This window comes from Myxocyprinus asiaticus, chromosome 19 (assembly GCF_019703515.2).
Source record: "Myxocyprinus asiaticus isolate MX2 ecotype Aquarium Trade chromosome 19, UBuf_Myxa_2, whole genome shotgun sequence".
Taxonomy (NCBI): Eukaryota; Metazoa; Chordata; class Actinopteri; order Cypriniformes; family Catostomidae; genus Myxocyprinus; species Myxocyprinus asiaticus.
The window spans coordinates 12,490,891-12,501,482 of NC_059362.1; the positions used below are offsets into that span (position 1 = coordinate 12,490,891).

The 10,592-nt window shown below is 39.3% G+C and overlaps 1 protein-coding gene across 1 annotated transcript; it reads left to right on the forward strand.

Moving 5' to 3' along the window:
- The first annotated feature begins 3,458 nt into the window (after window positions 1-3,458).
- On the forward strand, window positions 3,459-7,138 carry LOC127410115 (alpha-1-antitrypsin homolog). Its single transcript, XM_051645176.1, has 5 exons — window positions 3,459-3,588; window positions 4,948-5,637; window positions 5,754-6,024; window positions 6,557-6,704; window positions 6,844-7,138. Exons 2-5 carry the CDS (start codon window positions 4,956-4,958, stop codon window positions 7,030-7,032), a joined length of 1,290 nt encoding a protein of 429 aa, XP_051501136.1. The 5' UTR covers window positions 3,459-3,588; window positions 4,948-4,955; the 3' UTR covers window positions 7,033-7,138.
- The last annotated feature ends 3,454 nt before the right edge of the window (window positions 7,139-10,592 follow it).

Sequence of the window (10,592 nt, forward strand, 5' to 3'; positions counted from 1 at the left end):
TGCATCAATCCCAGGTCGGAACTACCCTCGTGCAGTTCTTTTAGCGCCTTGGCTTGGTGTACTTGCAGGAGAGCCATGGGTGCAGGGCGGAGGCAGCTTGTCCAGTGGTACCGTACGCTCTAGCCGTCAGGGACGACGTAAACCTACAGGCCCTGGATGGGAGTCTCGGGCGCCCATGCCAGGTGGTGGCACTTTGCGGACACAAGTGCACTGCGAGTGCCTTGTCCACCTGGGGGATCACCGAATACCCCCTGGCTGCTCCACCATCGAGGGTAGCGAGAGCGGGGTAGCTGAAAGACCGGGAACAGACAATAAAAGGTGCCTCCCACGATCTTGTCAGCTCCTCATGCACTTCTGGGAAGAAAGGAACGGGGGTGGGGCGTGGATTCAGGGGAGAGTGGAGGGTTCCACTCTAGCCGGACGCTCGCGGCTGCCCAGGAAAGCACGTCTGTCATTTCCGTGTCGGCGTGAGGCTGAGCGACTGTTCCCAAAGGAGGAAGCCGAGCCGAAGCCTCTGCGTCAGACTGGATGAGCCCGCTCTCTGATGCTGCGCTCGATAACTCATCGTCTTCCGGAACTCCGAATGAGATGTCGAACTCGCGCTGAGACGAGCCACCGGTCTCATGCGAGAGCCCGATCAGGGCAAGCGAGCGTGCTGGGGAATGGGAGGTCTGTGGGGGGATACCCGGCGGAGGTGGTCCCATTGATGTCCCCAAATCACCCCCAGTGCTAACCGATGCGGCCTCAAACCCGTAGGTAGAAGGACCGGTGCGGGGAGCCGCTGGGGTGGCTTGATTTTCTTACGAAAGCAAGCCGCGACCGCGACGTTGCCATGGTCATGTTCTCGCAATGAGGACATCGGAAGCGGAGCGATAACGACCGCAACCAGGAATAACACACAAACGGAAAGGCATCTTTCAAAAGACGCGTTTGCTGCTCTTTCAGAAAGAAAATATACTCTTTTAGAATATACTCTTTTAAATGTTCTGCCGAAGCGCCCAGGGGCGTTCTCTGCAAACCACAGATGCAGAGGGGGAGAAGCCATTGAAATGCGCCGTAAGATCCAGCAGAGAGAGGTGAATGAACTCGGCAGATGAATTCAGCTCAATGAATAGAACCGCTCGGCTCCGAAGTGAAAATCTGAATGAGTGGTTGCATACCAGCTCCTTTTATACCTGTATGTCTGGGGGAGTGGCATGCAAATTCCACTCTCCAATTCTCATTGGCCTTTTTTCAAAAAAGCAGAGGTGTTTGGGGCTCCCAAGAGTGACCCTTAGTGTCACTACATCGACACAACGTCGAGTGAGTGACAGATAGGGAACTTACCGTTTCAAAAGTATATACACCATACATAAAACAAAATGCACGTTAACATGATTTTGGTTTGATAAAATCGATAACTAACCTTTTCTGTGAAAAGTTATAGCCAATTTTACAACTTTGTTGACATGATGACAACATAACACCGCAAATCCTGTGTTGCCTGTAATCCCACAAAAACGACAATGTAAACAACTTTACAGTTCAAATAATTAATCAGTTCAAGTGCTTTCATAAAATTGTAAGCTTCACATTTCTGCATTTAAACCCTCCAAAAATTGGTCCTGTTCACTTCCATTGTAAGTGCCTCACTGTAACCTCAATTTTGATTATTTATTTATTTTTTTAAAGAAAAGGAGGAACGAGTCGAAATTAATTTCTGCGGTAATCAACATTATGTCAAAAATGCTGTTGATTGAGCTAAACTTGTATTGAACCTGGTATATTCATTTAAGTGACAGGGCAGGCAAAGTTACTTTTGACAATTACAATGCATTTTAAAGGTACAGTAATTCAATCCAACTCCAGATAATGTTTAATAAGAAAAGTGTTTGGATTCTGTGCCACTTTTGGCTGAACAAACTACCATGTCATTCACATGCTGAAGGTGTTTTAATTGTTACCCAGATCAAACCCAGTCACTGTTATGCTGAAAAATATTTCCAGCTATAGAGATAGTCAAGCTGCGTTTTCATGAAGGTAAGGTGCCCAAGATGTTTCAAAATAACTCTGCTGAGGATATTGTATAACACTAACTGCTTTATTATGTTAGTAACTGACTAGCCTTTTTATTGCTGCTACATTGAAGTCCCTAGAGAATTGTCTCTCTATGGCAAAGATGAAAAATTCTGGCTTTCCAACCTTAATCTTAGGATTTTCTCTCATTCCATATGTGTGCATGTAAGTATATATTTATAGTTCAGACAGAGCTGTGTGAAGCCAAAATCTTTGTTTGTGCCCACATACAGCTCTGTATACAACTAGCTCAACAAGATTAATTCGAAATTCAGTGGTTGTAAACATGCCAATATAATGGAGAGAATGTAACATTGCGGACTGTCCAAAACATTGATTTGCTTTCTCCCTTTGACAGGTTAGCAGAGATCTGATTCCCAGAGTTTGTTGTGAAAAAAAAAAAAAAAAAAAAACCATACTGTACTTTAGAGACTCTCTTAAGCAGCATGGGTGTTCACTCAGTGTTCTCGAAGTCAGCAAATTGACTTTCTCTCATCATTTCTCTCACAGGTTAATACTGGTTAAGTGAGTGGGTGCCTCTAGTTTCTGAAATTGTGCATCCTCATTTTCTTTCTTTGCGTCCTTGCGCCACCCTCTTAAAAACAAGGAAAGGATGCAATGAAAGGAAACGAGTACGGAGAAAACATAGCAAGATCTGTTTGCAAAATTAAATGTCCTTGCTCACTCAAATGTTCCTTCAGAGCACCATATTTGAACAGCTGCATTTCATCGTAGTGCTTGCTGTTATGTTGTTAAAACTTGATTAATAAAAAATAAAAACATTTACTCCTAAAGAAATTAAAATACATTTTTAAATGTGAATAAAATCATGAGCACTCACAAAAGATGAGGACTCCGGTCATATCAGTAACCATATAAAAGCTTTTTTATTCTATTAGGAGAGGGTCCCCTCATGGGAGCTACCATGTTAGGATCACATGACCAGCCGAACAACTCGTTAATCTCAGTAACCGCCCTGTTATTTGACAGTTTTACTCAGGGATGACATTTATCATGACTGACTGTGAACTGTACATTTCTATGATGGCATCATTAAATCCAAGACAACATGAACAAAAACGTACACCTTTAAGTAATTCATTATATTTCTCCCCCTAAATGCCTCATTGTCACCCAAATTAGAATAACCTCAAAGTAAGGCACATTAATTTTGATTGCTTCATTACACTATCTTGGAAATATAGTAACAGGCTACACCATTTTTCTTTGATGAGAATACCTCTTTGATCAGCACTTTGAGTGGATATTATAAACAGATATAAATCAATCCTAAGTTGCTGATTGACTAGTTTTTTATCAACCAACCAACACACACACACCCACAACTATTGAAAACCCCTTATACAAAAGTTCAAAACAAACTGTGTTGCATCACTGCATGTAGAGCAACAGTTAATCATAAGGGATGGCATTTACTGGTTAATGTTTAAAGATTTTACTCAGCTGATGCTTGAAAGACTATAAATTGACCCAGCTCCATCGGAGCAGTCTCCTGTCAAGAGGACTTTGATGGTAAGTGACGATAATTATTTCTCTAAAAGACAGAAAAATGCCAATTTTTTAACAAAGTTTGCCTATTCTTCTACATGGACAATGTTTCTTAAAATATGTAGAATGGAAAAAAATATATTTATGTGAATAGCTATAACCTATGATATTTCATTCCTAAGTACAACATTTTATGCAGAAAATTTCACATTTTGAGCAATGCTGAACATAATTTACTTAATTTATACTTTTGTCTGGTTTTCCAATAAAAATATCTAGACTTTAAAACAAGACAAATGAATTTACTTGAGAAGAAAAAATACATGTTGACATACTGTTTCAGGTAAATCAAATAAAAGTTAGTGCCAAATGAGGTATGAATCAAGTTTGTTTTTCTTACACCATTAGAAAATGTGTGTGTGTGTGTGTGTGTGTGTGTGTTGCAATTTTGTTATATTTCTCTACAATTTGCATCATTTTGATTCTCAAGTAAATGCATCTTTTTTTTTTTTACTGGAAAAAAAGAAAAATACTGAGTTAAGGCCTATTCATACTAAATCCGAGATGAATTTGTGAGACAAACTGCAGACAAAATGTCTATTCACACCAAAACAGAGACAGATTTTTCTCAGTCTATATGAAAAACAAATTCACTCCCTAACAATAGGTGGCGCTTAACAAAAAGAACTGTTATTTCAGTACAGTACACGTTGCTTCATTTTATTTAATTTCATGTCCTCCATGGCACAACACATAAACGTTAATAAAAACATTAGTAAAAAGCCAGCTAACAATTTCATTATTGTAGAACTACTTAAAATTAAACAAGTTTAATAAAAACTCACTATTGATTCTGAGTTTTTCTGCAATTCCTTGCCATAATAACTCCTTCCTCTCCTCATTTCTGTAGCTGCTGCGGAGTTTATCAAATAAATCCTTGTGCTCAGATACCAAATACAGAGCAGCTCCACATCCATCTTCAATGACAGTTCCTAGTTATTTTCTTTAGGATTTTAATGTTGCTTTCCTTAGTAACTTTTGGTGCATTGGCACCACCAACACGCTGGATTTTGTAGCTGCAGCGTCTTGGGACATGTGACTTAAAGCGCTTATTTCACTGGTCGGTCAGTTTTCTTTGCAGTCCGAAGAAAAGAAAATAACACTGCTTTCCGTAAAAAGGACCTTCGGATTGTCAGCGGGCGATTTGTCTGAATAGTGTCAAAGGAATCAGTTGTTCTTATTAAAAAGCTTATTCGCAACGAACATTCACACCAAAAATTCTGGCTTGTTGTGAATAGGCCTTAAGAATTTTTTTGTTATTTTTTTTTTTTCCAGTGAGATCTATTTTTACAATGTTGAGCTATTTTGTTATAAAATATACAGGTGAGAAAATGTGGGGAAAGATGTATTGCTGTGTGATTTCTGCCCTGCTGGTGGCAACGGCCTGGACTGCTCCCCACAACGGCCATGACGGCCACGACCATGGCGACCATTCAGTTGACCACCATCATCATCTCCACCATGGAAAAGACGAACCCCACCCCAAACACGAGGGGGATGATGCATGCCACCTGCTCGCTCCACACAATGCCGACTTTGCCTTCGCTCTCTACAAGAAACTCGCTCTCAATCCCGAAGCTCAGGGCAAGAACATTTTCTTCTCCCCGGTCGGTATTGCCATGGCTTTGAGCATGCTTGCTGTTGGTGCCAAGGGTAACACTCATTCACAGATATATAGCAGCCTGGGCTACAGTGGGTTGCAGGCACAGCAGGTCAATGAAGGCTATGAGCACTTGATTCACATGCTGGGCCACAGTCAGGATGCCATGCAATTGGAGGCAGGTGCTGGTGTGGCTGTCAGAGAAGGTTTCAAAGTGGTTGACAAATTCTTGAAGGACGTTCATCACTTTTACAACAGTGAAGCCTTTAGTGTTGACTTTTCCAAGCCTGAGATTGCTGCACAGGAGATTAACAAGTTCATTGCCAAGAAAACCCATGACAAGATAACCAATATGGTAAAGGATCTGGACCCAGGCATGGTGATGATGCTGATCAATTATATGTTCTTCAGAGGTACTTTCTCTTTATATTCTCCACATATATGTACTAATCTTTGTAAAGTCTTAGATTGTTGGTTGATTGTTGTTGGCTTTGAGCTGCAGTGACAGATCATTCATTTGTCTTGGTAGGAAAATGGGACAAGCCATTTGATGTAGCTCTGACACACAAAGCTGATTTCAATGTGGACAAGGACACCAAGGTGCAAGTAGACATGATGAAGAGAACTGGTCGCTACGACATCTATCAAGACCACGACAACCACACTACAGTCATGATGATACCCTACAAAGGCAACACTTCCATGATGATCATTCTCCCTGATGAAGGCAAGATGAAGGAGGTTGAAGAGTTCATCTGCAGACACCATATTAAGAACTGGCACGATAAACTCTTCAGAAGGTAATACCAGATATACATTCAGATCATAATGTGTCACATCTTACCTTTTCTGTGAATTTAATTTAAAACAGTATATTTTTTTAATGCTCTGAAACTTGGGAAATTTGGAAATGATTAATGTGCAAAACTGATTTGTATGTTGGCTTATTAGGGTTTTTCCAGAATCCCTAAGAAAAAGACCAAAATAATATTAGATATAACTCCTGTAGCTTTCAAGCTACATCCACCAAACTTGGTACAGACCTTCAGAGTGTTTTGGCTTGTTTGTTATATCTTTTATAACTGATCAGACTTACAGTTTTTGCTCAGAGGACAATCAAAAATCCCATAGACTTACACTGACTGAACTTTCAAATGTTGTTCTTCTAATCTAATTGGATATGCGACACTCCAAGAGTGTTGATATTTAGTTTAACAGCACTGGGATGGTCCACTGTTTGTTTTGCTCCACCTGTCTATGTTGGCATATTCATTCATAGACATTTGGTGATATTTGCACATTTATACCTTATCTAACTTTTCTACCATTTAGCTCTGTGGATCTGTTTATGCCCAAGTTCTCCATCTCTGCAACTTCCAAGTTGAAAACAACTCTGCAGGATATGGGAATGGTCGATGTGTTCGGTGACAATGCAGATTTATCTGGAATCACAGAGGAGATCAAAGTCAAGGTGTCACAGGTACATGTGAAAAAGGTTTCTTTTTTTGAGGGACCATTGAAGGTTGATAAACCTATAGATGTGACCACATATGCAGTATATGCACGAATGAGGTGATATATTTAGAGAGCCATACTCACACTTTTGTTCCCATCTCCAGGTTGTCCACAAGGCAGTCCTTAGTGTTGATGAGAAAGGCACTGAGGCAGCATCTACAACAACGATTGAAATAATGCCCATGTCCCTGCCAGACACTGTGAACCTCAACCGGCCGTTCATGCTGCTAATTGTAGATGACAGCACCAAGAGCATCCTCTTCATGGGCAAGATCGCCAATCCTACAAAGTGAGGATCTTGCTGGCCTTCTGCATAAGACTGCTGATCTTTGTCAAGATAGTATTGTAAACTACAATACATGTTTATGATGCTAATAAATTGAGTCATGATTCAAAATACTACAATGAAATGTGTATGATGTTATATATCAGTCACAACACAATGCTGTCTTGAAAAGTTTATCAAGCTTGAGCTTAACAAATTGCACAACTTAGATATTTTTCAGACATCTTCATTTAGTAAGTACTTTAATCCAAACTAATATACATAAAACTCTCATAGAAACTTTTGCCCCTTTTGCGGAAAGAATCCCATTCTGGTGACTGTTCTGGCACTACAAGGTTTTGTTCATTCACACTGCTCCAGTTTTCCCTTAATCTGTGCTCACATTCAAACACAACCTGAAAAAATCCCATAAAGACAAAAGTTACTTCAGGAAGTGACGTCTAATGTTTACTGATAATCTGCGTCTTCTCACTCAAGAAGCCTTTTATCTTTTTAAAAAAAAATAAATCGTGTACGGTACAACTAAACTTAGGGTTAATTTCATCGTCTGCTTAGATGGCGAGTAGCGGGTCTTGGCATCAGTCAAATTCATAGTAATTGTTATCTTATTTTTTGCATTTTTTTTTCCATATAAGGTGTGTAACAGTAAGAGATTTGCATGGTAGCCAATTTTATAGATGTTATTCCAGCAGTAGGTTATAATGCCTACTTTTTAAAATAGCTCATCATTTTTGTATTATTCAGTGTTAATTGTTGTTGTGTTATTGGGTGCTGTCTATACTGAATGCCTTTCGAAAACAATAAAGACTGAAAGCGAAAGTGATACCTGTAAAAAAAAAAGAAGAAAAAAAAATCACGTTATTAATTTGCATTACAATGTTATTAGTATTAATTGATAAAAAAATGACTAAATATTATTTTAAAATAATATTAAACTAAAACATAAACAACGAAGAATTAGCAACAACTAACAACAAAGAATTTGATACTGCTCTGCAACAGTTAAGTTGTGCATTTGATTTAGTCATTGGTTGTTTTTGTAATTTAGTTTGATTCTAAACAATTGGCCTACATACTGAAAAAAAAAATACACAGACAAGGTAAACAATGCTTTTTTCTTCAGAAATTAGTATTTATAACAATCAAAAATTATAATTAAGTTGCCATTTATTTGTTGGTGCTTTTTGCCACTATTTACAAATAAAATATATTTGTAATATCATTATATTCTTACTGTTCCTCTGCACTTAAGCATTTTTTAAAAGCCCCTGGGCAAATGTTTCCATAATGTGTTATTTTAAAGATTTCCTACAAGCCTTAAAAAAAATTAAAAATAAATAAATAATAATAATAATAATAATAATGATAATAATTAATTCATAAAAAAAAAAAAAAAAAAAAAAAACAATACTAGGAAGAAAATGTGTTGCAAAATAAAACTAAATTAATTATCTGAGGTATTTTTATGTTCTTGCCATTTTAGGGTTAAGAAAATAAATAATATTTGGCCTGTCGTAAAGTTACATACAAGCGCTTCAGTGAGTTTGACAGTCAGCACAAACATAACTTTAGACTACCTCCTATTGAGTCATTACAAATCTGGTAAAAGTGTACCGTACAGAAATCTGAAACAATGTGACCAAAAAAAAAAAAAAACATTTAAGTTTATATAGAAATGTTGGATAATATTTCATGAAGGTGCTATGAGAATTTAAATATGAAGATAAACTTAAGTGGTCGATTGTAAAAAATAACTTGTAAGAAAAAATCTTCTGTTTCTCATATTACCCACGTGCATCTATATCCTCACTTGATGCACACTGTAAATGCTTACACATGCCAGGAACTTAAGACATGACTGGACATTAAATATTTACCGGTGGAAAAGAACAATCGAGAAGACGACCGCATTAGCGTCACCGCAAAGGTATGTTACAAACAACAATTTGTAGCACACACTAAATAATACAACTAAAAATTTCTTCTTAAAGATGTGGGCAAACATTATACATGCAAATGCTTCTATGTTCAGACAAAGACATAAAATATGTTACTGGGTCTGGCCAATGTATTTGTTAACCTGAAGTTTTGAGCCTAAAATAGTGGTAGAATATTTATCTGAAATATTGCTTTTATCTGTTTCTCAGGTTCAATGCCTGCCATAGGATTCCCCTCCATTGTAAATGTCTTTTAAAGTGTTGTATTATAGATTTTGTTCTGCTGTTCACTGTCTTAGCTCACTTCATTAAGTGTTCAGAGAAAATGAAAAATAAAAAAAAATGTAAACAGGCTTTTTGTCTTATTATTGTCACGCTTTGTTAAGGAGGACCCAAAGGCAGAAGATGACAATCTAAAAAGTCTTTATGATAGTCCCAAAAACGAAAATCAAAACCCAATAAGAGGCAAAGGAAATAAAATGGCTACGGGAGGCAGTAGTGTCAGTGACAGGCTGGCAAGGGGCACCCAAGGTGGCGAGGGAATAAAGTCCAGCAGAAGGGCAGGTAGGATGAGTGTAATACACAGGGAACAGAGGTAAACACAAACTGGAGCAACACTGGGAACACACAGACAGAACCAACAGGAAGGCTAGACAAAACAAGCAAGAAACACACAAAACAATCTGGCGATGGACAACACACAAGAGGGAACTTATATAGGGAGAGATAATAGGGCACAGTTGCCAGTGATCAGTTTGTGAGTAGCGCGGGATCGTTTCCATGGAAATGCTGGTCTTGCAACCGTGCAGCACCTGTAAACACAAGAGGGTGGGGGAAAACACATCGACACAAAGGAAAAAGAGCCACTGAAACCGTTACAGTTGATGATGTTGATGGAATTCGTCGATGAGGGTTCGGTCCAGAATGTCCCATGCTGGAACCCAGCATCTCTCCTCTGGACCGTAACCCTCCCAGTCTACCAGATATTGAAAACCCCTGCCCCTCCATCTTACGTCAAGGAGGTGTCTAACTGTAAACGTGGGAGCCCCATCAAGGAGATGGGGAGATGGAGGAGTAGGTGTCTTAGGGTGGAGGGGAGAACGAATGACAGGTTTGATTTTAGACATATGAAAAACCGGATGTATCTTATTGAGCAAGGGGGGACTAAGCATTTTAGAGATGGAAATCGGACCAATAAACTTGGGCCCAGGCTTACGTGAGGGTAATCTGAGTAGGATATCTTGGGTAGATAGCCAGACCTTCTGACCACACACATAAGCTGGGGGCTAAGACTGGTGTCAATCAGCCGATTTCTTGACAGGAGTGCCAGGCCAGAGAAGGGCTTCTCTGGCTACATTCCAGGTGCGTTAGCAACTTTAAATGAAAGTGTGGGCAGAGGGGACGACCATGTCCGGCTCTTGGGAGGGGAACAGAGGGGGCTGATAGCCCACACAGCACTGGAAAGGTGACAGGCCCGTAGATAATGTAGGCAGAGAATTATGAGCGTACACAACCTAGGCTAAATTAGAAATCCAGTTGGATGAGTCTCGGGACACCACACTGTGCAGGGCCCTCTCAAGATCTTGATTGACTTGCTCAGCCTGTCCGTTAGTCTGGGGATGGTAACTGG

What these genes read in the sequence shown, in the direction of transcription:
- LOC127410115 (XM_051645176.1), top strand. Translation starts at nt 4,956, where the DNA reads ATGTGGGGAAAGATGTATTGCTGTGTGATTTCTGCCCTGCTGGTGGCA. An exon ending in CACGATAAACTCTTCAGAAG is followed by an intron (nt 6,025 to 6,556) that starts GTAATACCAGAT and finishes TCTACCATTTAG; the next exon opens with CTCTGTGGATCTGTTTATGC. An exon ending in TCAAAGTCAAGGTGTCACAG is followed by an intron (nt 6,705 to 6,843) that starts GTACATGTGAAA and finishes TCCCATCTCCAG; the next exon opens with GTTGTCCACAAGGCAGTCCT.